We start from the raw sequence: 27,641 nt of genomic DNA on the forward strand, positions 1-27,641 counted from the left end.
AACAATCAAAGAGTAGTGAATCCTGGAGAAAGAGACATCGGGGTGGGATGGAATTTCCAAATGGTTTCCCCATCCCATGATTCTTCACACATCTTCCCCCCACACCCACCCCAATTTGTAAAGGCTGAATTCCCTAGATATTTGCTTTCATCCATTTTTAATCCAGTTCTTTGGTTGGACAGTTAAAAATAGACCCGAGATGGGACACAAATAATTCCTTAAGCAGCTTTTAAAAAGATGGTTGTTTTATTTTTTTAGCCAACAGACCTTCCTGCAGCAGGAGGGAAGGAGGCACAAAAAGAAAATGTTACACGCATTTCTCTTTTTTGCCATGTGATAATCTGGAGGCCTGGTCTACTTCTTTAGAAGGGCTGAAACCGTGAAAGAAAATACAGCCACTGAGCCTTCTGTGTTACCAACTTCATTGGTTCTTTCTCCAGCACTTCTCCCATGCGCTACTGAAATTATCAGCTGGCCAGAAGTAAATTACTGGTCTTCCACTTCATTCCTTGTGCCTTTTAAAGGTGGAGGCACGATCATCACGTCTGAACCTAGCAAGCGCTGTACGAAATGAATGCCACTCATCTCCTGTTGAACCTACAGGTTTTCATGTCGTAGATGAACTCCTAGTCCAATTCCCCTCTCAAAAGACAAAATTCTGCACAGGCAGCTTGGAAGCAGGGTCCCGGCAGACCTTGAGGGAGAAATCTACAGCCACGGCAGACTGGGTGAGGCAACCAAGGGAGACCACGTCAACGTTGGGCCCCACAAACTTGGCCAGGTTATCCTCGGTGATTCCTCCACTGGCTTCTATCATCACATGAGGAAAAGAGGCTTTTAAGGTGCTTGCTGTGGGGTGCAGATCCTACAAGACGAATGAGAGAGATTTAACAGGAAGAGAGGCAGGGTCAAATCAGACATTTCCTGTTCCCCAAATTAGGCCAGACTGTTTTGCTACCATTGTGGCATGTTTGCTGTGAGATGTTAACCTACTGCATCTGTGTATGGTTCTCCAGTTGCACAGTGGCAGATAGGAAGGCGCTCCAAAGGGTGATCACTACTGCACAGAGGATTATCGGCTGCCCTCTCCCTCCCCTTGGAAGAACACTATAATTCCTCGGTGCTTCCAAAGAAAGCCCAAAATATTCTTGAGAGACCCGTCTCATCCAGCACACTCTCTTTGAATCATACCATCCCGCAGACGATACAGGTCTCACCAAAACCAGACAAGACGTTTAGAGACAGCTTCTCACTCTAGAGCCAGATGTATGGCGCTGAACTCCGGGCTTCGTGGTTGATGTGTGTTTGGGGCTGTGTAGGGATGGTGGAGGAAGGGGAAAGTGAGGAAGGGGTATGAGTCTGAAATTGTGTGCATCGAGGAATGCTGCTGTAAATTTCATTGTGCGTGCACAATGACAATAAATGCTTATGCTTAAATAGTGCAGTGCCCAATACAAGCAACTCTTACATGGAGCAAGGTAGTTTTTTAACTAAATTAGGTTTGTGGTTTTTTTTTTACAAGAGGTAGCACTACTGATGCCATTAAAGTTCTCCAAAACAATGTTACAACGGTGTAATAGTTTCCCATTACTGTTTCAATAACCAGTTTTTGGTTTTAAAAGGGTAATAATTTTTTATTTCAAAAGCTGTCCCTATCTTTCTCTAGCCCAGTACCTCAGGAGTAAAATTGTCCAACATGACAATATCAGCCCCACACTCTGCTGCTTCAACAGCCTCTTCCAGCGAGCGACACTCAACTTCTATCTTCAGGGTAAAGCCTCCAACGCGCCGGGCCTTCTGGACAGCCTGTGAGATTATACCCATTAGAAGGCAGAATGGTGTTAGAGAAAGAACCAGGGTTGCCAAAACTGGCTTGGGAAATTCCTGACATTTGAGGTCAGTGCTTGGCAAAGGTGGGGTTCTGTGGGGATGTGTTATCGCTCTAGGACTTTGATTTCTTAAACTCTATGGTATACCAAAGGTATGGTATATACCAGTGATGGCGAACCTTTTCGACACCAAGTGCCCAAATTGCAACCCAAAACCCACTTATTTATTGCAAAGTGCCAACATGGCAATTTAACCTGAGTACTGAGGCTTTAGTTTAGAAAAAACCGGTTATTCCATGCAGGTAATACTCAGGAGTAAGCTTGGTGGTAGTCAGTGGCTTTGCTTTGAAGCAACCGTGCAACTCTTCCAACGGGTGAATCACGACCCTAGGAGGGTTTACTCAGAAGCAAGCCCACTGCCAGCAACTGAGCTTGCTCCCAGGTAAAGGATCGCTTTTAGCTCTTCGCGCGGAAAATCAGTGCGGGGCTTAACAGCGCTTAACAGGGTTAGCCTACACTGCTTCTCAAAACCAGGTCTTCAGGGTTTAATCGCTAATAGTTGAGCCCTGCAGCCCAGGCCAGTTTAGATGGGAGTGGGGGTGGGGGTGAGGACTACTCTGTTTGCATGTGCCCACAGAGAGGGCTCTTGAGTGCCATCTCTGACACCCGCGGCTGTAGTAGTGCAACCACGGACCAGCAGCACCAGAGTAGAACGCTGGGACGCCTAACGGACTCCGCGGTCTTGCCGGTCGTATCGCGACTCCCTACCTCTCATCCCCATGAGTCACTGGTCATGAACTGTTCTGCCTGGGGTCACCGCCAGGGACAATGGTCTTGCCCTCCCAGGTGAGATTAGCTGCAGACGCCAGATGCTCCTTCTCCCAAGACGTAGCCAGATGAGATCATACATCACATGATGATCTCCCCGACCTCCCCGGCCTCTCCCGCTCTCCCGAACTCCCCTTGAAGTCCTCCCTTCTACACCGCTCGAGAGTAACAATAAGGTGCAGCAGGAACCGGGCAGACGGGAGACTCGCTAGGAACACGGGACTGGGTCTCCGTCTCCGCTGGCGATCCTCCCCACCAGATGTTATTCTGCGTCTCGTCTCGCTTCCGCTTTACGCTTGACCGCGTGGGTTTCCATCTACAAGCTGGTGCGCCGAAACCCTGGAATCCTCGAACCTCCACCCTGCTCTACCGCCGCCTGGGGAAGGGCCACGCGATACCGGTGTCCGCTTTGATCGGGCGCGACATCTTAGGGACCACCGCTTCGGTATCGCTTTCGTCCTAACTGGATCGGCGCGATCCAGAGACACGCTGGCCCCTATTACACTCTCTCGTCCGGACGGAACACCGTGAGTATGGGGAGCTGGGTAAAAGCAGGGCTTATGACAAGCACGTGCTGACGAATCTGAAAGCTGCTTAACGAAATGCGGCAGGGTCCCCAGTGAAGAGAAGGGAGCTGCGCAAATCTGGTTGAGGAGGATTGGAAGCTCAAAGTGTCCATGGTACCCAGAGGGGGACATTGAATCTTAAGCGACTGGGAAAACATCGGGCGACTTCTTCAAGCGATACAGAGCCTCGCTACCGCCGATGTCGCTTGCTAACAATGGAGTACAATGTTTTGTCGCCATCAGCCTGCAGACCTACGGCTCCCTTGCTGTAGGTCACCTCCTTTCGATCTTTCACCTTCAATCTCCAACTCCCCGAATTTTCTCTATCCACTCAAATTGGACGCTCTGTCCTCCTTCTGCCCCCCTCGGGCCCTTTTCCACCCACTCCAAACTTCCTCCCACGCTCAGCCGCCTCTCCCCTTGTTCGCTTCTTCATTTTCTCGGGCCACTGCAGACTCCGGCTACGCCATCGCAATGGCATGCTGGTTTCAAGCACTCTATAGCGCAGAAGTATTAGCACTCGATCTTGCAGAAGCAAAGAAACCCTGACGGAAGACGATGCTGAGATTCTTGCATTGTGCCCCGGCCCACTTCACAGATACTGAGGGGGGGGGGTGGCGCTTATCCCGGGCGGTTGTCGAGTGCACCGCCCCCTAAACTATAAACATCCTTACCGAGTCTTCGCAGAAGCAAATGCGGGACGTAGGAGTCACTTTCAGCCCCTACGTGAGAGGCATGCTGGAGGCCATCGCGAAGGGAACCACCTAATGGTTCCAGACGACTGGAAGACCACCTTTCGCATGCTCCTGGAGCCCTGCACAATTTGTAGGTCTGGGGAAAGTGAGTTCCGCCAGCAGTGCTTCAACAGAGCAGCCACTACGGCGGCGCCTACACCGCCAAGACAGCTTTATGGCTTCATGCTTTCGCCAACCCTAACGATCAGATTGTCCTGCCTGAGGCCACCCTTACGTCGCTTCTCTTGAGTGCCTCTATAAGGCATTTGTTAAGGTCCCCAACGCCGCCAGCGCTAACTCCAGAGTTTCTTCCTCCATCCTGCAAAAGCCCCAAGAGCTCCTATGCCGATTTTGTGAACAGGCTCCAGGAAGCGCTCAAGAGGCAGGTAGATAGCGGTGGAAGCCTAAAACGAAGCTCCTCATGCGCTCTCGCAAAGCGAGAACGCCTTCCATCGGAGTGCCGCAGGGCAATCACGGGCCTGGGCAAAAAATCCTGAACTGGGCCGACTATGCTTAAGCGCTTGCCAGGACATCGGATCCTCCGCCCCACCTGCTGGCCTCCCTCGCCGCAGAAAGCACTCTCTCTCCGGCGGGAGGCAGCCCCAGGATGACTGCTTTAACTGGCGGCAGGACCCGGACACTTCCGAAGGGAGTGTAGGCAGCCCGGCGGGGGCCTAAGGCAACCCCGGAGTGGGAGGAGGGTCTCCCCAGTGGAGGAGAAGGCCACCAAAAACCCGGTGCCCACGCTGCCAGAAAGGTTTCCACTGGAGAAACGCAACTGCCCGGTCGCCGGGAACTCCCGCCCGGCCTCCCCCAGCCCAGGGACCAAGGAGTGAGAGTACTATGAGCAGACTTCCAAACGCCTAGGCTCCCCTGCCAAACCACCCCCCTCTCGGGTGGCATCTCGGCCCCGCATGCACTCCAGCTCCATCTCCTTTAAGCTCCCCCCACGAGGTTCTTGTCGCCCCAACTCCAGTATGACGCAGCCTTCCATCCCTACCGGGACAATTGGGCTAGATGCTGCCAAAGGCGCTCCTGCCAGCTGAACAGGGACTGTTCATGCGTCCCTCGGAGTGATCGACTCACACGCACCAAGCGACCCATCCACCTCCCAGGTCTGGACCAACATCCCACAGGAGCTGCTCCGCCGGAGCTCAGCTGCGCTCAAGCTGATTCTTCTTGCCCCATCGCGCTGCCCGCTGCCGCACTGCCAAGTAAAGGCTAATGGAGCCCCAGCAGCCAACATGGGCGCTAGGCTCCTACACCACCGTACTGGCCAGAAAGCGGATTGGAGACGCCCTATCGGGAGCTCCCCGGCCCATATCCTGGAAGCTCGCCATAGAAGGGATGTAAGTTCAAGGGCCTGGTGGACACCGGGCGGCTGATGTTACCGTCATCAGAGCAGCCAGAGTAGCTCCCACCAGTGGCCGGCCGAGGCTTGCCCGCATCATCTGGGGGTGGGGAGACAAACCATGGGGCGAGATCGGAAAGCATCCAGCCCGCGATCACGGTCAACAGCCCAGGACTCGAGCGGCAGCTCGCAGTCCGCTTCTATCATCATTATCGTGGACATCCATGTCAATCTCTGGGAAGGGACCTCATGAGTCAGGTCAAAACGACTCTTGGTCTGGGGACGGGTAAAGCCGGGCCACCGTCATTGATCCCAATCTTGCCCCTCCGAAATTATTTTTCTGATTTCCGCCAGGAAAAACTGTTTCCCTCTCCCCTCCTCTTTTCCTTCTGTTTTTTTTTCTCGACCGAAGTAGTAAGGCGGGAGGGGCCAATTGGCCCTCCTGGATTAAAAAAATCTGGGCCCGGCCCTGATACCGTGAGGCACTGCTTCAGGACAGGCCCCAGTTTAAAAAAGGGGCTGCTGCCATTATGCCCCTAATACCCACAAAGGGGTTAAGCTGCAAACACAAGATCCTTCCTCATGATTTAGGGTGTAAGTGGTGTTTGCCACGCCAATCGGCCGAAGCCGCCTTAAGGAGCGTGGTCTCGGCGAAGGCGGCAACCCCCCGGGATAATTCGGATCACCAAAATTCTAGCACCATCCTCCGCTTCCTGCATTAGCCACCACAAGAGTCCACGGTAAAGATGCCCAACTCCCTTGCAAAGAAACCCCCCCTTCCGCTTTTCCTTGTGTGTAAAAGCGCAGGAATTTGCCTCTAATTGCCGGATTGCTTCACTCCCCGGATGCACCACATCCCCAAAAAGGTGCTCCTCCAAAGCCCCGCTTTGTGTTGCTGATTAAGTCATGCATACCCACAATCCCCCCAGGACCCTCGGGGCTTCTGCTCCCTCCCTCGCAGGGCTGTCGACCCTCGGCCCTGCAGCCTTTGGACGCACCCTGATGACGCTTGAAGCCCGCGAATTCCCACTCAGGGTCGCGCTACCTCCTGCCCTCCCTGTCAAACAACTAAAGAAGAGAGGAGTAGGCGGCCCCCAGGAGGGGATTGCATTAAAAGCAACCTTCACAGGCCTTGCAAAAGGCAAAGCCTTCTTCCTTCTTTATATTAAGGATTCAAAAAAACTTCTCCCGCCATCCGCATTCTGGTGAACTGAGCCTGCGCGGGACTCGGCCCCCCCCGTGAACCTGGGAAAGGGGTGTGTGTTTCAGTCCATTCTTCCTACAGGTCTCCCTGTGGGACTCCATTCGACTACATGACAGGCTAACCCATGGAATGGCGCCAGGAGGAAACTAACCCCATCCCGGAGATGGAGCACATCTCTCTAAAGGATCCCGCCCAGCGGCAGTCTCCTAACAGGAACGCCCGTCGCCAACGCCTCAAGACCAGATATTGACCTTGCAGGGGAGACGCTCAAGGCTGGCACCACCAGCCAAGCTCCTAGGAGCTGCTTTCGTAAGCAGGACCTCACCCCCCCCCGAGACACTCCGAGAACCTCTGTGCCAGCTCTCTTTGCGATCATCACCACTCAACTCGGGCGGCCACTCATCCTTTGCCTGCTCTGCTGCCTCCTGCCGATGGCGCATCGGCCACCCCCTGACGAAGACTTTCACCAGACCAACATCTGGGAGCAGTTTGCTGCCGCTGCCAACGTCTCATCTTTCTGCCTGGGCCAGTACCTGGGAGTCGGGAGCCTGCTAAGCTCCTGCCTGCTCCCTCGGTCTGCAAAGCCGGAGACTTCCCTAGCGGAGTCTGGGCTAAGCCCCTTCATGAATGCTCTTCTATCTATCAGTGTACTCTATGAGCGCCGACTGGAGAATCCCGTCGCTGGCCCAAACCCACTCCGGCTGGCGCTCTCTCCCTTGTCACTCAAGACTGTCGCTAACCACGAATCTAACACCTGGCGCCGCGCATCACCGGGCGCAGCCAAACTGGGAACCGACTCCGGGCCCGATTCGTCGGGCTCGGCCAATGAGTGGAACTACTGCACGCACATGGGAGGACATTCTCCCCGTGTTCTGGAAACATCCTGCTCCCAAGGGCTGGTTCTGGACCTCGCGGGGAGAGAACGCGACTACATTGATCCCGCCTCGACTCTCTGCCGGAATCTCTTTGCTGCCTCCTTAGTCGCCTTCACCATCGATCCACTGCCCCAGGCTCCACCCCGGGAGCCCGGACGCCCGTCAGCCCGCCTTTCGCCTTCGACCCCTCCTGTAGCCGGAGCGACGCGGTGCGCCCTCTCCGAAGCGTGAGTTCGCCTCTCTCGCAATCTTCCTAGTGGGAGTCCCCGGACTCGCTTCCTACAATACGTTAAGAGACTATTGGGTCGGGCTGGCCTGTGCCCTTGCGAAGTCCATCAACTCTACCTCCACCGGGTACCTCTTGGATGTTCTTCTGGCCTCCGAAAGCAGCAGGAACTTCGCCCAGCGACCCTAGACAATCGCGTGTCCGCTTATTGATTACTTGTTGTTGCTGCATCACCAAGGTTGTGAGAATGTACATAATATGTGTTGTTTTAATCTTTCTGATAATCTCCCAGTTGATTCACATGGCGAAAGTGCGTGAGCTGCAAGAAGTTGTATCTAATCCTGAAGTATGATGTTTTACCCCATTGGTGGTCAGCCCTCTGGAGCTGGCTTGCGGGGGGGATGGTTGAGTAAGCTATTGTACAGCTCTGCATCGGCTCTAATTATGTGCCTTGTTATCGTGGATCTTGTTTCTGATTTCAATGCGTGTCTAATATTGCCCTGTAACATGTGTAAAGGAAACCCCTCGAATTTCCCTTACCCCGCGATAATCCAAGTTCTAATGTTACACAAGCAGCTTGGCCAGCGAGCTTGGACTAAGCGGGCGGAGGGAGACAAGCTGGCCCATCCTAAATCAGCCCCTTAGCATTTCGGCCCTCCCTTCTCTAAAATGTAAAAGCGAGGAGATGTAAGTAGTGCACCGCTGACCCAGCAGCACCGTAGTAGAAGCGCTGGGACGCCTAACGGACCTCGCGGCCTTGCCGGTCGCGATCGCGACTCCCCACTCCTCATCCCCCCATGAGTCACGGGTCATGAACTGTCTGGCTCAGTCACCGGGCGCAGGGACAATGGTCTTGCCCCCAGGTGAGGATTAGGCTGCAGGACGCTGTGATGATGCTCCTCTCTCCGCACGTAGAAAGCCAGATGTGAGATCATACATCACATGATGATCTCCCGACCTCCCGCCTCCCGTTCTCCCGGAACTCCCCCCAGTCCTCCCTTCTACACGCCCCCGATAGAGTAACAATAAAAGGTGCCAGGAACCGGGGCAGACGGGAGACTCGCTTAGGGAACCACCCGGACCTCCTCGGTCTCCCGCTGCCTGGCGCATCTCCACTCAGATGTTATCTCCAAGCTGTCTCTGCTCTCGTTTGCTTATACTTGACCAAGTGGGTCGACTACACCGTGCCATAGGTTCGCCACCACTGGTATATACCCTCCAAAGCAGCCATTTCCTCCATGGGATCTATGTATTCTGTATTCTATAATCTATGTATTCTGGAGATCATAATCCCAAGAAAAACCCAGGCCCCACTGGAGGTTTTGCAAACCCTAGTGAAGACATATGTAGATTTTCCTTTTCTCTGCCACTTCCAAAGGGTTTCACATGTTTAATAAATAAACATTGTTATTGTTATTAGTTATTGTTATTAGTTGCTTTGTTATTTAGTGGCAATGAAAAAACTACATAGTGCTTGACAACTTGAGCCCCTTCGCACATGCCGAATAATGCACTTTCAATCCACTTTTACAATTGTTTGCAAGTGGATTTTGCTATTCCGCACAGCTGCAAAGTGCATTGAAAGTGGACTGAAAGTGCATTATTCTGCATGTGCGGAAGGGGCCCTGGTGCTGACGCTGCATTTAATGTTTCGTTTTAAGCAAAAAGTATCTGGCTTGAAAAAAAAAGATGAGAAAACAACATACCAAAAACCGGAGTACGACAGGCTGTCAACAGTGACATCTGGATTCTCTGTTAAAAAGCTGAATTGATTAATCGTTACTCGCAGCAGTTATAGTGAAGGAATAGCCTTTCCCCTGCAACATGCAATTGGACCATTATAGGGAAAGAGGGCAAAAGAACTAGGATCCACCCACTTGTGTGATGCTGCCAGATGCCCACACGTGGTTATCCTTCAACATGATGAGGCTCCCCAGATCATAACGGTGGCAGGAAGCTCCTCCCACTAGGAGGGCATATTTTTCAGGGAGACGGAACCCAGGCGTCGTCTTCCTTGTTCCAGCCACCTCTCCGTGCCAACCGGCTTCTCGTGCCGCCCGACACGCCTTTGCTGCCAGTGTCGCAATACCGCTGCACCGTCCCACACAGTTCAGAGCCACCCGCTCACCAAGCAAGAGGTCTTTCACTGGCCCACGGACTTCAGCCACCTGGGTGATTGGTTGTGCCCAGGCTCCCTCTGATCGCAACCACTCCACAGAGCAGCCCAGCTCCGCAAAGGTGGCCTCGAAGAAAGGAAAGCCAGCCAAAACTCCCGGGGACTTGCAGAGGAGCGTGGCCCGTTCCCGTCGATCCCCCACAGCGTAGCCTCCGTAGTCAAAGCTGGGAGCATCCTCTTGCAGCCAGTCATGGGCCAGCTGGCGCAACTGGGCAGCTGGGAGAAGGTGTGAAAGGTCTGAGCGTGAGGCCATGGACGCTGGGGAGGAGAAATGGCAAAAACGTGCCAGACAATGGTGGACGTTAAGTAAGCTCCACACCGAGAAATGCTCCAAGGCTTTAAAGCCAGAGCAGAAACACACATTTTAAAACACAGCTTATTAAACAAGACAGCTGTCTGAAAGCCAGCAAAGGTACCCCTCCCCCCAAAAAAAACTAGTTTCAATTCTAGTCAGCGAAAAATGAGACCAGTCAATAAAAATCTGCCATGGTTTTTATTTTATGGCACACGCCCACATCCATGCTGCAATAGAGGGAGGCCAGACTCTCAGACGCTGACACCCCTCAATATCTTGTTGGTCTCAGAGTTGCTACTGGACAGGAATCCTGCTCTTCTTGTGCAGACTCACGCAGCTGCCTTCCCAAAACACCCTCCTGTAAGAAGTTTATAACTGAAAAAGGCTTACCTGAACAGCTTTCCGGAACACTCCTTTGCAACTTTTTCTCCAGTTCCCCTGGCTGTGCTGAAAAGATTTCCTGAATTCCTGAGGGGTGGGAGGCGGCGGGTTAGGGGTAGCATTAGGTTGGTTGCACTTTGGACTTAGGCTGCTCTTCTTGTATAAACAAAGCCCTACACACCCCTCGCCTAAGGCATGGATGATCTTAAACGGCACACAGATGACTAGAGGGATATGTTGGTTCTTTTCCAAAGCAGACCCGAGGAATCTACTCTTTTTTTCTGAAGGACCTTTGGAAAGAAAGGAAAGGGGGTTGATTGCTTACATGCTTACAACTCTTTAAATAGCAGAACTCAAGGGGGGGGGGGGATCAAGAAGGCTTACACATACATTATAGCCCAGACAACTATTACTCAACACAGGCATTTACTAAATCATGCTTCTCCAAGCGAGACTCATACGTCAGCAAAGTCGTAGGTGGAGAATTTCTCCTTTGTATATGTGAAACAGAGAGACCTACAGAGAGTGTTCAGATGTGAAGGGTTTTCGACAAGCCTGGAGAAAAATGTCCTGTCCCTTTAACTAAAGTCTACTATTTGCTGGGTCCCCACACAATCCTAGTGTGGTTTTCCCCCAAAATAATTTTGGAAAAGGAAGTTGAAAGATTAAAAATAAGTACACATGAGCAAACATTTGAATAACAATAATAATACATTTAAAAATGATTATACTGATCTGCATTTATAATCTTGTAAAATTAATAGTCGTATTAATAAAAATAAACTAACATTAGCTAGTACATAAGAACATAAGAACCAGCCTGCTGGATCAGACCAGAGTCCATCTAGTCCAGCTCTCTGCTACTCTCAGTGGCCCACCAGGTGCCTTTGGGAGCTCACGTGCAGGATGTGAAATCAATGGCCTGCGGCTGTTGCTCCTGAGCACCTGGTCTGCTAAGGCATTTGCAATCTCAGATCAAGGAGGATCAAGATTGGTAGCCATAGATCGACTTCTCCTCCATAAATCTGTCCAAGCCCTTTTTAAAGCTATCCAGGTTAGTGGCCATCACCACCTCCTGTGGCAGCATATTCCAACCACCGATCACACGTTGTGTGAAGAAGTGTTTCCTTTTATTAGTCCTAATTCTTGTACACTGAAAGGGAACAACCTTAGTTATTAATCATTTAAGCAGTCTAGTTATTTCTTGCTACATTCTCATTGATTATCTGTAGAAAAGAGATTAATCAATAAGCAAAAACGTATAGTTTTGTGTACATAAAAACATTATGGTAGTTAGAGTCCTTACTCTAATCAGCTTAAAATAATATTTATACTTTAAATTAATACAACATTCTTAATAGACTGTAACATCATAAATATCCATGTATGCACATGCCTAATACTTAAAGTAGAACTCCCATTTCTCTTTAAATTCATGTTCTGGTCTCCTGTTTACAAAATTAGTCAATTTGGCCAAGTTGAAATCCTCTCTCATTGCATCTTCGCAATTTTTTTGATCAGGAAATCTCTCCATTTTCCAACAGGTTGCAACCAAAACTCTTGCAGCGGTTAATAAAAACCAAAAAATGGCTATTGTTTACCCACGCCCCTAGTGTTGTTCACGCTGTAAATAAACTTTTCCCCCCTTGGATCAAAGTCGAACTTTCTGTTCTCTGAAAAAGTTTTGTGAGTTTTATTTTTTGCGTTTGCTACCGACGGCTTTTGATTGGCTGCCCTCTGTGCCTGTCACCGAGTGAAGCCCTAGAACCCGCCTTCTCTATTTTTTTAATGATTGGACACATCGCCGCCTCTCTCACTAAGCGGCCTCATTTTGATTGGGCTACAGATGCCGCCTTCTTCGCGTCGTGTCTGCGCCGTCCAATCAGAGCCCACTTTCATGATCGCTGCTGATTGGCTGGGACGGGGCTTCTGTGCAAAGTGGGCTCTGACCGGGTACCGGGCTGCTGGCGTCCATGGCAGCTGCCCCAGCTGAGCCTCCCGCCGAGATGCAGAAGTACCGCGAGGAGTGGGAGAAGGAGTTCGCGTGGTTGCACAGAGTGCAGGACGACGCCCTGAAAGCGGGCTGCAGCGCTTGCGGGAGAGACTTCTCCATCTCCCACGGTGGGGTGTGCGATGTGAAGCAACACGCTGCGGGGGAAGGGCACGTGCGCAGCATTCGAATACAGAACCGGCGAGATGGATTTCTGCAAGCGGATGGCTCGCCCGAAGCCGATGAGGTGGAGTAGCCTTCTCTTTTACATCTTTGCAGGGTCGTTCTGCCTAGCACGTTTTTTAACTTGCTGTTCCTCCCAACGAGCTCAGGGTGGTGTATGTGGTTCTTCCTTCTCTATTCTGTCCGCACAACGACCCTGTGAAGGAGCTTAGACTTAGAGAAAGTGATTGTCCCGAGGTGCCCAGCAAGCTTCAGGGCAGAGCGAGGATTTGCCACCCAGGTCCTAATCTGAAGCTGATTAGCTCGTGGTGGTTGTGCCCTGAGCTGCAGTTTCTTGCAAAGCAGAAATAGCACTTGTGGGGAAACCTGCATCATTGTTGACCAGGAAGACTGTAGGCCGTGATAAAAGTGGCCCAGTTTGACCTAAGTAGCTCATCTCAGCTGGAAACTCCAGTGGCACGGGAAGTAGGAACTAGTGCTTCACTTACAGGACTACCTGCTTTCCGATTTTAAACTGGCAGGGAAGTTTCTTCATTCTTTGGTCGAAATGAAGGTTCACATTACTGTTATTTTTTCCTCACCAGACTCTGCGCTCTTCTGGCAGTTCCTTGGAGATAAAAGTGGAAAAAAACGATGAAGCGACGGTGGAAGACGGGCCCGGAAACTCAGGGAAGACATTTCGGTTCAGTAACGAGCCCACCTTGGAAGACATGTAAGAGATTCCTTGCTCTCCTCCTCCCGCCAGGCCTCAATCGCTGCCCAGAAGCCTCACAAACAAACCCTTCTGGGAACGGGGCATTCACGAATGTACCCCAGCAGCAACTCCCAGCCCTTGACTTGCATGTGTAGAAGATGCGCAAAGTGTGTACGAGAGGATGTTCACAGAGTCCGTTTAAGTTGGAAATCTGGAAAAGGTGTTGGGCCTTGCTGTGATGCTGTTTTCTTTTTCTGTGTGGAAGACATAGGTCACCATGCTGTTCCACAGCAACATCTAAAAAGCCATATAATAATTTGCCCGGCCTTCGTATAGGTAAAGCAAGACAGCATTGCAATGACATGTTTTTGTGGACTGTCCATATGTGTTCAGTCTCCCTAGAAAAGTGATGGCGAACCTATGGCACGGGTGCCAGAGGTGGCACTCAGAGCCCACTCTGTGGGCACGCACAAACAGAGTCCCCCCCCCCCCACATCTAGGCTGGCCTGGACCGCTGGGCTCAATTATTAGCATTAAACCTAAGACTTAGTTTTGGGGAAGCAGTGTAGGTAACCCTGTTAAGCGCTGTTAAACCCCACTGATTTTCATGCAAAGAACTAAAGCGCGATCCTTTACCTGGGAGTAAGCTTGGTTGCTGGCAATGGGGCTTGCTTCTGAGTAAACCCTCCTAGGGTTGTGATTCACCTGTTGGAAGAATTGCATGGTTGCTTCAAAGCAAAGCCACCGGCTACCACCAGTCTTACTGCCAAGTAACGCATTTCTCAGAGCCAACTGTTTTTTTCTAAACTAAAACCTCAGTATTCAGGTTAAATTGCCGTGTTGCAATTTGGGCACTCGGTCTCGAAAAGGTTCGCTATCACTGCCCTAGAATGCAGAATGGAGAAAGTGACTTTCCCCATAACCTCATTTACCTTCAGGTTATGCCAGTGGTTTCATTTTCCCCTCTTCTCTGAACTCTTCTGCGGGCACTCCTGACCTCCATTTCCAGTCTCATTTCTTTCTCTCGCTTTCCTCCGCAGCAGAAGCCTCCAGACTGCATTCGCTGCCGAGAGGGGCTGGGGAAAGTACCACCAGCCTCGGAATCTGCTCCTTGCCCTTGTCGGGGAGGTGGGGGAAGTGGCCGAACTCTTGTGAGTACTGAGGATGGACCTGGTGCTTAGCCTGTAAAGGCAGGACTTGGGAAGGGGCGTTGGGGGGGGGAGGCCTATGGGTGTGTCCTTTGCAGTGTCTCCATACTCTATCTCATTTTGATTTGGAAGACGCCACAACCCTTGAAGAAGGGTGGGAGTTTTGTGGCTGGAGAATGCCGATACTTAGACTCAATTAAGTAGGAGCAGCAGTGGCGTAGGAGGTTAACAGCTCATGTATCTAATCTGGAGGAACCGGGTTTGATTCTCCGCTCTGCCGCCTGAGCTGTGGAGGCTTACCTGGGGAATTCAGATTAGCCTCTACACTCCCACACACGCCAGCTGGGTGACCTTGGGCTAGTCACAGCTTCTCGGAGCTCTCTCAGCCCCACCCACCTCACAGGGTGTTTGTTGTGAGGGGGGAAGGGCAAGGAGATTGTAAGCCCCTTTGAGTTTCCTGCAGGAGAGAAAGGGGGGATATAAATCCAAACTCCTCTTCTCTCTTCTTCTAGATGGAATGAGTAGAGCCTGCTTTGCAAAAATCAGTCCATTGGTCCATCAAAGTCAGACCGGCCTAAGGCTGCTGGCAGGTGCTAGCTAGGTCGTGGCCAGACAGACCAGATCCCGGCAGGCTGCAAGCGAAGTGTAGTCCAGACAGTCCAGAGTCAGGCCAAGCAGCAAAGGCATAGACCAAAACAGTCCCGAGTCAGGGCAGGCAGCAAGCAAAGGTGTGGTCAAGGTAGTCCAGATTCAAGGCACAGAAGAAGACAAAGCGTGTGGATTTATATCCCCCCTTTCTCTCCTGTAAGGGGACTCAAAGGGGCTGACAATATCCTTTCCCTTCCCCCGCCCCACAACAAACACCTTGTGAGTTGGGTGGGGCCGAGAGAGCTCCAAAGAACTGTGACTAGCCCAAGGTCACCCAGCTTGCCTGTGTTGGAGTGCACAAGCTAATCTGATCCACCAGATAAGCCTCCACAGCCCAAGTGGCAGAGCGGGGAATCAAACCGAGTTCTCCGGATTAGAGTTGCTTGGATCGTTACTTGGCTCTTCTGAGAAAAGGATACGTAGCGCGGTGCTCATAGGATCAAGCCTCAAGGGGAGATAGATGGAGCAAACACATGGCAGTTCCTTATAAAACATCATCATCATCATCAACCTTTTATTGGCTTGAGTTTAAAATACAACAGAGAGGTTGAGGAGAATCAAGTTAAAATAAGTAGGTTCAGACATTTCCAGCAGTTAAAACAATAAATAAATAAATAAACTAAAATCTGTGACGAATCTGTTGTGCCAGCGCCAGGAATTTGGCAACGTCTAGGGATCTCTGAGGAGACTGATCACAAAGCAGATAGAAAGATTTGACCTTGTCTGATGAGTAGGCATAGATGTGAGGATGTGAGGGCGATCTGGCTGCGACATCTGTCACCCCATTGATCGCCAGGGTTGATTCGGCTGATCTGGCTGGCTAGGCGGGTGTCCCCTGCCTCCCTCACCGCTCCATGTGCGTCCCTCCCGAAGCTGCGCGCTCGGTGGAAGAGGACGACCATCCCAGATAGGAGTGTACCGTTCTTCGGTCAAGGGTATACGATAGCTGCGCTCCCCTGCTAGAACCTCCAAACAAGCTCAAGGTCCTTATAAAACGTTTGATGTGGCGTGGCTTGAGCGTTGACAAAGAAACGTGTGCGGGGCAGAAGACCAGTACCTCTTGGTTAAATGCTACACATGGCCTTTTGGGCTCTTTATATCATGGGTCCAGCTGAGTCTTCACTCAACTTTGTGTTTCTCAGCCAATGGCGGGCGGAAGCCCCCGAAGGTCTACCAGGGTGGACAGACCCGGATCGCGAAGCCCTCTCTGATGAGCTCAGCGACGTCCTCATTTACCTGGTGGCCCTGGCGGACAAGTGCCGCGTGGACCTGCCGTCCGCCGCCCTCCGGAAAATGGAGAAGAACCGCCTTAAATACCCAGCCGAGAAAGTCTACGGCTCGTCCAAGAAGTACACGGAGTATCAGGAGTAGGAGCTGCTGCTGCTGCCGCCTCTTCCGGGGCAGGACAGAAACTTACCTGCGGCCTTGGACGGTTCTGGGTTCTAGTTGCAAGTCAGGAGAAAGATGGTGTTGTGATTTTAAGCCACGATTATTGTTTTCAAGCTTGTGCCTACCTCATTGTAGCCACTGTGGGATAAGTCCTGACATCCAATCAGTGTGTAAATGGTCTTGCGGGGGGAAGGGGGGAAACGGGACATATAAGCTGCGCTCCAGTTGCTTTCACTCCCCTCTTCCTAAAAATGTGGTGAGGATCTTTCTGTCTGCCCTGCCCTTTCTTTGAAAAGGCAGCCGGATTTAGCGCCGTGTGTGAAACTTGACACGGGACTTCCGAACACTGGCTTGGAACTGGACAAATTTCAGGGGAAATCTGGATGTTACGGAGCAGATGCGTATGGCAGGTCTCGTTGTGTTTATGTTGTGGGGGGAGCTGCCAGTTTTAACAGGTAAGGAAAAGGCTGCGTTGCCCTTTCAAGTTGCAGCCACGGAGCAAGACGCATCCTTTCTGCCCAGGGGTGGAAAGGTAGCTGAGCAACGGTTGATGTTAAGTGACGAAGAGCAGGAGGTGAAAGGGTTAATCAGCCTACCTGTTTACAGCTGACCCTCTATTCAAGTTGGCTGCCTCCACTGGGTTCTTGTTGGTTGTTTTTGGTGCCACTCCAGACTCGCAGTCCACCATTTCCCTAGCATGACGTTTTCTTTGCTTATGAACCGTGTCCCGTCTTCAAGATTGTCTTGTGTTACCAGTAGCTCCTCAGTTCTTAAAATGACCCATGTGCCCTCGTATAATATTGTAGCCTCTCCATCTGTAGAGGGTCTGCAGACAGTATGGGGTGTATTTCTATCAGGGGTCTGCAACCTGCGGCTCTCCAGATGTTCATGGACTACAAATCCCAGCAGCCCCAATTGGCCATGCTGGCAGGGGCTGATGGGAATTGTAGTCCATGAACATCTGGAGAGCTGCAGGTTGCAGACCCCTAGATAAACAGATAACCCATGCCAGTGGGGTGGGGGTAAAAAAATGGATTTGTAAAGAAAGATCTGAGGGTGGATACAGCCCAGCCAACACCTTTGGAAATAAGTATTTGGCGAGAAACAGATATCTATACGAAAGGTGAATCAGTCAATTGTGGGAAGGTAGAGCAGCTATTTTAGATCTCTCCGCAAACCAGTTCTTACATTGTGCAAAAAAATATATTTTATTTTCTTTGAATTCTCTCGTGAATTTGTTGAAGCAGTTGCATTCCAGTGAGCTCTTTGATTGTGCCAAGAAAGAAGGATACATACCAGCGACAGACAGGCAATCCAGTTGGAGAATTCCCTAAACAGTCCCACCCACCGCCCTTCCAAAAAACTCCCCCATCAGCGTGAACACGGCGCTCTCCTGAGCTAAATAATGTCTTCGCCTTTTGCCAGGTGGAAGGAGATTGGACTCTTTCTCCATTCCAGGATTCCCACAGAAGGGCAGGAAGCCGCTTCAGAGACCATCTGATTGCTCCACCTGACTCTGTAGCATCTGTTCCTTCATCCTCTCCAACATTTCCTGCATTCGGCGGAGCTGGGCAAAGAGAAACGGAGGCTCAGATTGCCCAGGGTGGGAAGAAGACGACAAGAGTTTGGATTTATACCCCACCTTTCTCTCCTGTAAGGAGACTCAAAGGGGCTTACAATCTCCTTTCCCTTCTCCCTCCCCCACAACAAACACTCTGTGAGGCGGGTGGGGCTGAGAGAGCTCCCAAGAACTGTGACTAGCCCAAGGTCACCCAGCCGGCATGTGTTGGAGTGCACAAGCTAATCTGGTTCCCCAGATAAGCCTCCACAGCTCAAGTGGCAGAGCGGGGAGTCAAACCCAGTTCCCCAGATTAGAGTGCACCTGCTCTTAACCACTACACCACACTGGCCAGCAGTAGCCACGGGGGTGGTGAGGAGACAACTTCCTGTACAGTGGTCTGTTAGCCAATGATCCGTGATCACGGACCCCAAGGAAAAACACAGATCTTTGTTTTGTGCAGGAGGGGAATTTCCTTCAGACTCACCTCCTCGTCTTTCTCACGGATTAATTTCTCCGCGTCAGGAGCCAGAGGCAGAAGTGGCAGCTCGGTAGCGCCTTGACGAGACAGCTTCCTGGAAAGACAGGCGGTAGCTTAGAACCCAGGAGTCCTGGCTCCCATTTGTCAAGTTAATTGTAAAGTTTCATGGAATCATAGAGTTGGAAGAGACCACAAGGACCATCAAGTCCAACCCCCTGCTGTGCAGGAACACACAGTCAAAGCTTTTGTGTGTTTTGTCAGCTTAAATCCTGAAATGGGACCCCTTCAGTCCCTTTTGTTGATTCATACATACATACATACATTCTCACAATACTAGAACCAGGGGGCATCCATTGAAAATGCTGGGGGGGGGGGAAGAATTAGGACTAATAAAAGGAAACACTTCTTCACGCAACGTGTGATTGGTGTTTGGAATATGCTGCCACAGGAGGTGGTGATGGCCACTCACCTGGATAGCTTTAAAAGGGGCTTGGACAGATTTATGGAGGAGAAGTCGATTTATGGCTACCAATCTTGATCCTCTTTGATCTGAGATTGCAAATGCCTTAACAGACCAGGTGCTCGGGAGCAACAGCCGCAGAAGGCCATTGCTTTCACATCCTGCATGTGAGCTCCCAAAGGCACCTGGTGGGCCACTGCGAGTAGCAGAGAGCTGGACTAGATGGACTCTGGTCTGATCCAGCTGGCTTGTTCTTATGTTCTTATGTTCATACATAAGCCTTTATTGGCATAGTCAGAAAAAAGTTACATGAATCGGGAACAATTGCATGGATACATGATAGATAAAAGGCCCCACGGGGAGCACAACAAATACGTTCTACTGGGAACTATCTCCGCAATGAAATTGGCGATCTCTTCACAAAGACCAGGGTCCGAGTTGTTTAACATTAGAGATAACCTAGTCAGATCAGGCAGCCCCGATTGAAAGAAAAAATGTAGGTTGGTATATTTAGATCTGATGTTATCAAATCTGGTGCAGTGCAAGAGTTGGTGAGTCAAGGTTTCAACCACATTGAGTTTGCAACTGCATAACCTTGCGGATTTATCTAAATTGCTGAACCTACCCTTTAATAGGGCAGAGGGCATAATGTTAAAACACGCAATGGTGAGGGCTTTCCTTGCACGTGGGTTTGTTAAGGTCTTTTGTCGATTCCTTAACTGGATCCCTATCCTCTTGGACCAAGGCCCCATGTATCCCTGCCCATAAAAAGACTTTTAGAACCCCAGGGCTTTCTCACGCGCGGCTGCTGCGATCCCGGCCCCCGATCCTGGACAAGTTCTGGATGCACTGAGCCCGGTAGTTTTCGTAATGGACTTCGTGGGTCACGTCCTTTAAGTCCTGCATGTGGGTTTGAATCAGCATGTTCCGAAGTTTGAGGAAGTCGCAGTGAGCTGAATTCTCCACTGGAGGGGGTAACGAAATAGGAAGTGATGTCAGCAGCGTCCTGTGGCCCTGGACCCTCCCCTGAGCCTTCCCCCTTGAATACAACTTACCTTCCACTGTTCCCCAGGGATATTCCCTTCCCCGGAAGACTTTTTCCTTCAAGTCTCTCACCACCTGAGTAGACCCAATTACAGCAAAGGGGATGCTGCGCTGCAGGGAGAACACAAATTGAGCCAGTATATCTTAGGCCCCTTCCGCACAAGCAAAATAATGCGTTTTCAAACCACTTTCACAACTGTTGGCAAGTGGATTTTGCCATTCCGCACAGCTTCAAAGAGCACTGAGAGCAGTTTGAAAGTGCCTTATTCTGCATGTGCGGAATGAAGAAGAAGAAGAAGAGTTTAGATTTATATCCCCCCTTTCTCTCCTGCAGGAGACTCAAAGGGGCTTACAATCTCCTTGCCCTTCCCCCCTCACAACAAACACCCTGTGAGGTGGGTGGGGCTGAGAGAGCTCCGAGAAGCTGTGACTAGCCCAAGGTCACCCAGCTGGCGTGTGTGGGAGTGCACAGGCTAATCTGAATTCCCCAGATAAGCCTCCACAGCTCAGGTGGCAGAGCGGGGAATCAAACCCGGTTCCTCCAGATTAGATACACGAGCTCTTAACCTCCTATGCCACTGCTGCTCCTTGGTGTTTCATCTCCCTCCCTAAAGCTCGGCTGCTTCTTGTCCGATTCTCACCTTCATCTCAGCATCCTGAGCTTTGAATCCTTCATCTTCATCCGAGTCACACTCAGGAAACTCGTAAATGTTTATCCCGTTTTCTTCTAACTCTTGCCGGATCTGTGGGTTACAAGGAATTGAAACGAGTAGTTCAAAAACCCACGAAAGGCAGCGTTGGCTGGGATGGGGGTAAGATTGGGACACAAGAATCCCAGCAGTAGAGATGTGTTTCAGTCGTGACATGAGATTTTGGATGGGTAATCTACTGGACGGAAGATTCTCCATCAATTCCAGGCCCCTGGAGTTTGAGGTTCCCTTCTCCGCACCCTTCAAAAATCTCACCTTCTCTTTCTTCTGTTGTACCTCTGCTGGAGTCAAGCAATCCGCCTTTCCAATCACAGGTACAATATTGACTTTGTCATGAATGGCACACAGGAATGCTGTATCCAGGGGGCGGAGCCTGCAGCAGAGGAGGAGGAGTCAGTCTTGGCCTATCCTGTTGGAGCGCTTAGGAGCCCTGCCTCTTAAAGAGGCCATGTTTGCTCTGATTTGGGACTTATTTACCAACCGCATGACAGAATGTGGCCAAGGGGTCTCTACTGGTTAGCTTTTTTAAAAAGTTGTCGGGGTTCGATCAAGCCTGAAAACCATTTCCTTTATCCAGATGTGTGGGGCATCAGTTATAAAGGCACTCTTCACCTACTCAGTGGCCTTCTTTATTATTATTTCATCTGTTTTAGAAATGAATTGTGAGCAGGGAATAAATTCAGGGGTTGGCCGTGTCACAAATGAAGTTCTAATCATCCCTCATCTGGGAGGCATCTGAGACTAAAAAGAAGAAGAAGAAGAGTTTGGATTTGTATCCCCCCTTTCTCTCCTGCAGGAGACTCAAAGGTGCTTACAATCTCCCTTGCCCCCTCACAACAAACACCCTGTGAGGTAGGTGGGGCTGAGAAAGCTCTGAGAAGCTGTGACTAGCCCAAGGTCACCCAGCTGGCGTGTGTGGGAGTGCACAGGCTAATCTGAATTCCCCAGATAAGCCTCCACAGCTCAGGCGGCAGAGCTGGGAATCAAACCCGGTTCCTCCAGATTAGATACACGAGCTCTTAACCTCCTACGCCACTGCTGCTCCTAAGAAGTATAGATCCAATCCCTTCTTCTGTGTCACAGCTGACAAACGGTAAACTTCCACACATTATACCAGGGGTGGGCAATTATTTTTTCCAGGGGCCGCATAAGAAACAGAAAATATTGTGGAGGGCCGGGCCAAAAGGCTGAACTCCATTCTGCATAATAGGGGCTGATAAGTGACAGACAGGTGCACAGATCAACGTGGAACAAGCAGCAACAGTTCTGCATACAACACTATTTGGCACAAAGAATCACAGGCTTAACCTACCTGCATAGTTGTCCACTGTGACAATCAAGCAAGTGGGGAGACTTAAGTCCCTTGACCTACTTTTTTCATCGACTGGTGCTTTTGAAAGCCCCGCAGAAGCCGGTTGCCTTGGTTGCCAGCTTCTGCGGGGCTTTCAAAAGCGCCTCGCTCCCCAGCAAGGCAGGGAGGGCGAGGCGCTTTTGAAAGCCCCGCAGAAGCCGGCAGCCAAGGCAACCGGCTTCTGCGGGGCTTTCAAAGGAGGGGAATGCCCCAGAAGCCACGGAGCGAGGGGAGTGGCCTTTCTCAGAGGCCCTTTCCAGCGCAGTGGCAAGGTGAGGGGGGAAGGGGGAGGGTAAGCGGAAGAATGAGCAGCGCAATTCTAAACAGGTCCTCTTAGGCCAGGGCCAGGTCTGTCATGCGGGCCAGTCAGGGTCATCCGGCGGGCCGGATGTGGCCCCCGGGCCGTATAATGCCCAGGTCTGCATTATACCCATGTCCAAAAGGTGAGAGGACGTAGAGGCAGCAGTGAACACGGCTATCCTGAATATTCTTGCGGTCGAGGCCGCTCTCGTCCCGAAAATACTGCTCAAACTGGCAATCGATGTAATGGGCAATTGGCTTCCAGCTGCAGTACAAGAGATCAGGGAGGAAAACAGAGGTTACAAGAAAGTGCTTTCCTAACTAGATTCGTAACTAAATGAAAGGTTTATAACTACATGTGCGAACTCACCTTAATCCTATCTCTCAAATATTCAGGATCTACCTAGGTATGTATGCTTTGCTTCCTTCCCCGCTTCAAAGTGAGAAACCCTGGCTTCTAGAATACTAGATGTTCCTTCTTTTCTGGAGAACCCTGGAGTTTTGACTGGCTCTGAAGATTCCTTCCTTATAGACCAGTGATGGCGAACCTATGGCACGGGTGCCAGAGGTGGCACTCGGAGCCCTCTCTGTGGGCACACACACACAGAGTTCGTCATGTGGGGGGCAGAAAATCACCCCCACACACACACACACACATCTAGGCTGGCATGGGCCACTGAGCACGACGTGCGCACACTGCAGTGAGCAAGGATGACATGGCTGTCGGGCCTGGTGCTTGTGCCCCGGGTGGCTGCTGCCCGAGGTGGGGGGTGCAGAGGAGGCAGAGATGCTAGAGAGGCACAGAGCGGTGCATGCAGGACATGCCTGAGGCTAGAGCAGGCTGGTTCCTGCTCGAGCAGGTGAGGCGGAGGAAGAGGGAACCAACCGATTTTTTTCTAAACTAAAACCTCAGCATTGCTGGGTTGGCACTTTGCGATAAATAAGTGGGGTTTGGGTTGCAATTTGGGCACTCGGTCTTAAAAAGGTTCGCCATCACTGTTATAGACATTTCTCGGCTACCTCTCTGATCCCAATGAGTTGAAACAGATCCCAATGAGCTGAAACAGGTCCCCATACATATGGCCTCTTACCACTCGACATTATTCACGGCATCTCCAAATCCTGGGGTGTCAATCACAGTCAATTTCACCTTCACCCCCCTTTCTTCAATATCCACAGCATGTTTGACAATCTCCAGCGTCTGGGGGATCCTGGCTGCAGGGAGGGGAGGGAAGGTGGGATGAAAGAATCAGTACCATGCTTTTCCTGCTTCTCGATATTCTGGACCATGCCCATCAATGTAGACCACTGTTCCTGGAATCGCAGGCTTCGTTGGTTTCTCTGACCATGTGATATGCTTTCTTCAAGCCCTGCCCTAAATTTCTGAGGGCTTTGAGATCCAGCATAAGAACATAAGAACAAGCCAGCTGGATCAGACCAAAGTCCATCTAGTCCAGCTCTCTGCTACTCGCAGTGGCCCACCAGGTGCCTTCGGGAGCTCACATGTAGGATGTGAACGCAATGGCCTTCTGCAGCTGTTGCTCCCGATCATCTGGTCTGTTAAGGCATTTGCAATCTCAGATCAAGGAGGATCAAGATTGGTAGCCATAAATCGACTTCTCCTCCATAAATCTGTCCAAGCCCCTTTTAAAGCTATCCAGGTTAGTGGCCATCACCACCTCCTGTGGCAGCATATTCCAAACACCAAAGAAGTGTTTCCTTTTATTAGTCCTAATTCTTCCCCCCAGCATTTTCAATGTATGCCCCCTGGTTCTAGTATTGTGAGAAAGAGAGAAAAATTTCTCTCTGTCAACATTTTCTACCCCATGCATAATTTTATAGACTTCAATCATATCCCCCCTCAGCCGCCTCCTCTCCAAACTAAAGAGTCCCAAATGCTGCAGCCTCTCCTCATAAGGAAGGTGCTCCAGTCCCTCAATCATCCTCGTTGCCCTTCTCTGCACTTTTTCTATCTCCTCAATATCCCAGCACAAGTTCCTCATCCTTTCCTTCAAAGTCTTCCCTGGACTTGGCCCACCGCTTACCTCACTGTTCTTGTCTCCCAAATTATCTTTGCCCAAGACCTTCGGTCCACTGCCCTCAGCTATCCACTGCCCTCCTGTTTTCTCAAGCAACTCTGTCTTTCCTCCCCCTGCCTCCCCTTCTGCTTAAACAGTCCCCTTGAAAGCCTGGCAGATGCTCTCGGTTCTGCCCTCCTAGATGGTCCTCCTGGAAACCCACCTTTTCTGAAAAGAGGCCCCCTTAGTCATATTCCGTCCATTTACCCTTCTCACCCTTGTCCCTTCCCCAGAAGAAGAAGAAGAGTTTGGATTTATATCCCCCCTTTCTCTCCTGCAGGAGACTCAAAGGGGCTGACAATCTCCTTGCCCTTCCCCCCTCACAACAAACACCCTGTGAGGTAGGTGGGGCTGAGAGAGCTCCGAGAAGCTGTGACTAGCCCGAGGTCACCCAGCTGGCGTGTGTGGGAGTGCACAGGCTAATCTGAATTCCCCAGATAAGCCTCCACAACTCAAGCGGCAGAGCTGGGAATCAAACCCAGTTCCTCCAGATCAGAGTGCACCTGCTCTTTGCCACTGCTCTTCGCCACTACGCCACGTATCTAGGGAAAATGTAGTCTGGTGCAAAGTCTGAGTTTTCCACCCCCGCCATGTATGGGCGACCACTCTCCCCTACCACGACCAAACAATGTTTTTTTTGCACTGTGACTAAATGGCTGCAGCCCAGGGACATATGACCCAATATGTCCCCCTGAGCAGTACGCCCCTGCCTTTCCCTCAAACTCCTGCATCTAGTTTAGATTGTAAGCATGTCAAGAGGGGGATGTGTCATCTTGTCATTCTGCTGCAGAGCACTTTGTACACGTAGAGCTACGTTATTGTTGTGACCATTCCCAACAAGAAACTGTGCTCACCTTCAGCATCCAGAACTGTCCGATCGGTATACAGGTCTGTCAAGAAAAGGCTGTTGATGAGGGTGGATTTCCCCAGACCGGATTCCCCTGTACAGTGAATGGGTCAGAGCAAATGCAATGATTATTCTGAAATCCATGGGATCAAATCTTGCGACACACTGGGAGATTCGTGACTGCCTCCTGCATTGTTATTATGGCAGCTAGTCTGATTCGGTTTGCAAAAGACTACAATTGGGAGGCACCATTTTGTACAACTGCGTATCTGTAGCGGTGTAAAAAAGAGAAATAGGGAGAATCTGGATGTAGAAGAAGAAGAAGAGTTTGGATTTATATCCCCCCTTTCTCTCCTGCAGGAGACTCAAAGGGGCTTACAATCTCCTTGCCCTTCCCCCCTCACAACAAACACCCTGTGAGGTTGGTGGGGCTGAGAGAGCTCCGAGAAGCTGTGACTAGCCCAAGATCACCCAGCTGGCGTGTGTGGGAGTGCACAGGCTAATCTGAATTCCCCAGATAAGCCTCCACAGCTCAGGCGGCAGAGCTGGGAATCAAACCCGGTTCCTCCAGATTAGATACACGAGCTCTTAACCTCCTACACCAGTGCTGCTCCTGAGGATGTCTGGGATCTGCCTCTTAACAAGCCAGGAGGCTGGAGTTTGCGGCAATCAAGGAAATGGATATTTCCATGCTGTACCTGCCACCATCAGGGTGAAGTCGAAGCCCTTCTTCACGGATTTCCTGTGGACTTGGGTGGGCAGAGTAGCAAAACCAACGTAATCCTTGTCCTAACGCAAAGAGAAAGAGTCCATTTGAGACGTTCTTCATGCTGACATTCTAACTCCCCTCCCTCTCCATACCCAAGTCGGGGGAAGTGAAAAGAAGCAAGTTCAAAGGGTCTCTTTTCTGGGTTCTTACCATATCTGGACTCTTGACTGTGCAGGAGGCGACGGAGAGACGTCTGCGCACCTTTGCCGTCTCTCAGTTTACCACATCCTCTCGCATCAGGGAAACAGGAAGTCAGTCTTTGCACCCATCTTGGTCCCCCATTGGCTGGGCCACTTTCATTTCTTTCTTTTTTTTCCACCTGTGGGTGATGCTGGTTTCAAGTTGGTGTCGCTAAAGGGCTGTGTCGGATTTGGGAGAGTGTGATCGGTGTTTCTGCTTATGTCCCTCCCCAGAGGCGTATCTGGGGGAAATTTAGCCCGGTGAAAAATCCTCGTTTTCCGCCCCCCATAAGGGCGGCCGCCCTCTTCCACCACAACCAAACAACGTTTTTTTGCACCAGGTCTTGAAGTCTGTATGGACCCGGGGGGAAGGAGCAGGAGTGGGGGGGGGCAATTTTCTGCCCCCCAAGTGACTAAATAGCCGCAGCCCAAGGACATTTAACCCCCTGTCTCTCCCTGCCTTTCTCCCACAGTCATTGTACCTGACAGAGATCTGTAACGCTCAGGTTAATTAAATATTTCCAAGGAAATGAATCGTACTACTAGAATGCAAGTGTATGAAAAGTCAGTTATAGGCCCCGGGTACAGAGTGTTTCTATACTGTTTGAGCTTTTTCCAAAAACCATACCTTTTTCCAGAGGTGGGAACCCGCAGGTTCTCACAGGTTACCGAGAGTAGGTTACTAATTATTTGTGTGTGTCGAGTGGGGGTTACTAATGGGTGATTTTGCCACGTGATTTTTGCCTTAGTTGCGCCCCTCCTCTCAGCAGTAGCGCAGAACTTGAAGCAGTCTAGCAGGAGGTGCACCGGCGTGCGTGGCAGCCTGCGCCTGCGTGCATTCGTTTCCCGCCCAAGGACCGGTGCAGCGGCTGCGTCCTTGCCACAGCCCCGCCCAGGAATGCCCCATCCCCAGAATGCCCGGCCACGCCCCCGTCGTGCCCCGCCCAGCCCCACTGGCGCTACGCCACAGTTTGAATCCCACTACCATGGGAACTTGTTACTAAAATTTTTGGATCCCACCACTGCCTTTTTCTAACAAAAGAACGAAGTAAAATTGTAACTTTATCTGTGTAGGCACTAGGACCCAAGCAGAGCATTCTAAAACAAAGACACTCCAGCATGAGGGCGAATAAAGTTCTACTTAGTCCTTTTTGTTGAAAAAGGTACACCTATTTTTGGGCTCAGGTGGGGTCGCAGCTGGGAAGGCTGTGCAGCACCCCCTGCTGGCCCTGTTTCTCCCATGGTGAAATTAGCAAGTTCTTTATTTGTTTACTCACTACTTATCCTCCTGGGACATGAAGTATCTTAAACAAAATGTGTAACCCCCATGCTCAGAATGGGTTGACC

The 27,641-nt window shown here is 50.9% G+C and overlaps 3 protein-coding genes across 6 annotated transcripts; 1 reads left to right on the top strand and 2 right to left on the bottom strand.

The window, feature by feature from the left end:
- Positions 1-227: 227 nt before the first annotated feature.
- QPRT (quinolinate phosphoribosyltransferase) lies at positions 228-12,170 on the bottom strand. Of its 3 annotated transcripts, none has more exons than XM_048517605.1 (5): positions 12,071-12,169; positions 10,475-10,755; positions 9,491-10,047; positions 1,675-1,806; positions 228-865 (listed from the first exon to the last, which is right to left on the bottom strand). In XM_048517605.1, the coding sequence occupies exons 3-5, from the start codon at positions 10,040-10,042 to the stop codon at positions 644-646; spliced, it is 906 nt and encodes a 301-aa protein (XP_048373562.1). In that variant the 5' UTR covers positions 10,043-10,047; positions 10,475-10,755; positions 12,071-12,169; the 3' UTR covers positions 228-643. The 3 variants fall into 3 exon arrangements, with proteins under 3 accessions (XP_048373562.1, XP_048373561.1, XP_048373563.1); XM_048517604.1 differs by having other exon boundaries at positions 12,067-12,169; XM_048517606.1 differs by lacking the exon at positions 1,675-1,806 and having other exon boundaries at positions 12,067-12,170.
- Positions 12,171-12,402: 232 nt separating this feature from the next.
- DCTPP1 (dCTP pyrophosphatase 1) lies at positions 12,403-17,739 on the top strand. Of its 2 annotated transcripts, none has more exons than XM_048517935.1 (4): positions 12,403-12,702; positions 13,223-13,350; positions 14,373-14,483; positions 16,271-17,739. In XM_048517935.1, exons 1-4 carry the CDS (start codon positions 12,439-12,441, stop codon positions 16,497-16,499), a joined length of 732 nt encoding a protein of 243 aa, XP_048373892.1. In that variant the 5' UTR covers positions 12,403-12,438; the 3' UTR covers positions 16,500-17,739. The 2 variants fall into 2 exon arrangements, with proteins under 2 accessions (XP_048373892.1, XP_048373893.1); XM_048517936.1 differs by having other exon boundaries at positions 14,376-14,483.
- On the bottom strand, positions 17,707-26,318 carry SEPTIN1 (septin 1). Its single transcript, XM_048517933.1, has 11 exons — positions 26,266-26,318; positions 26,045-26,135; positions 25,354-25,440; positions 23,513-23,636; positions 22,552-22,686; positions 21,026-21,143; positions 20,702-20,803; positions 20,072-20,171; positions 19,816-19,981; positions 18,563-18,650; positions 17,707-18,084 (listed from the first exon to the last, which is right to left on the bottom strand). Exons 1-11 carry the CDS (start codon positions 26,266-26,268, stop codon positions 18,004-18,006), a joined length of 1,095 nt encoding a protein of 364 aa, XP_048373890.1. The 5' UTR covers positions 26,269-26,318; the 3' UTR covers positions 17,707-18,003.
- Positions 26,319-27,641: the final 1,323 nt, after the last annotated feature.

This window comes from Sphaerodactylus townsendi, linkage group LG15, assembly GCF_021028975.2.
Source record: "Sphaerodactylus townsendi isolate TG3544 linkage group LG15, MPM_Stown_v2.3, whole genome shotgun sequence".
Taxonomy (NCBI): Eukaryota; Metazoa; Chordata; class Lepidosauria; order Squamata; family Sphaerodactylidae; genus Sphaerodactylus; species Sphaerodactylus townsendi.

What these genes read in the sequence shown, in the direction of transcription:
- QPRT (XM_048517605.1), bottom strand. Translation starts at nt 10,042, where the DNA reads ATGGCCTCACGCTCAGACCTTTCACACCTTCTCCCAGCTGCCCAGTTG. An exon ending in CATCTGGCAGCATCACACAA is followed by an intron (nt 1,807 to 9,490) that starts GTGGGTGGATCC and finishes ATAATCTCACAG; the next exon opens with GCTGTCCAGAAGGCCCGGCG. An exon ending in TGGACAATTTTACTCCTGAG is followed by an intron (nt 866 to 1,674) that starts GTACTGGGCTAG and finishes TTCGTCTTGTAG; the next exon opens with GATCTGCACCCCACAGCAAG.
- DCTPP1 (XM_048517935.1), top strand. Translation starts at nt 12,439, where the DNA reads ATGGCAGCTGCCCCAGCTGAGCCTCCCGCCGAGATGCAGAAGTACCGC. An exon ending in GCTCGCCCGAAGCCGATGAG is followed by an intron (nt 12,703 to 13,222) that starts GTGGAGTAGCCT and finishes TTTCCTCACCAG; the next exon opens with ACTCTGCGCTCTTCTGGCAG. An exon ending in GAGCCCACCTTGGAAGACAT is followed by an intron (nt 13,351 to 14,372) that starts GTAAGAGATTCC and finishes TTTCCTCCGCAG; the next exon opens with CAGAAGCCTCCAGACTGCAT.
- SEPTIN1 (XM_048517933.1), bottom strand. An exon ending in CTTCACCCTGATGGTGGCAG is followed by an intron (nt 25,441 to 26,044) that starts GTACAGCATGGA and finishes TTCACTGTACAG; the next exon opens with GGGAATCCGGTCTGGGGAAA. An exon ending in GACAGTTCTGGATGCTGAAG is followed by an intron (nt 23,637 to 25,353) that starts GTGAGCACAGTT and finishes CCCTCCCTGCAG; the next exon opens with CCAGGATCCCCCAGACGCTG.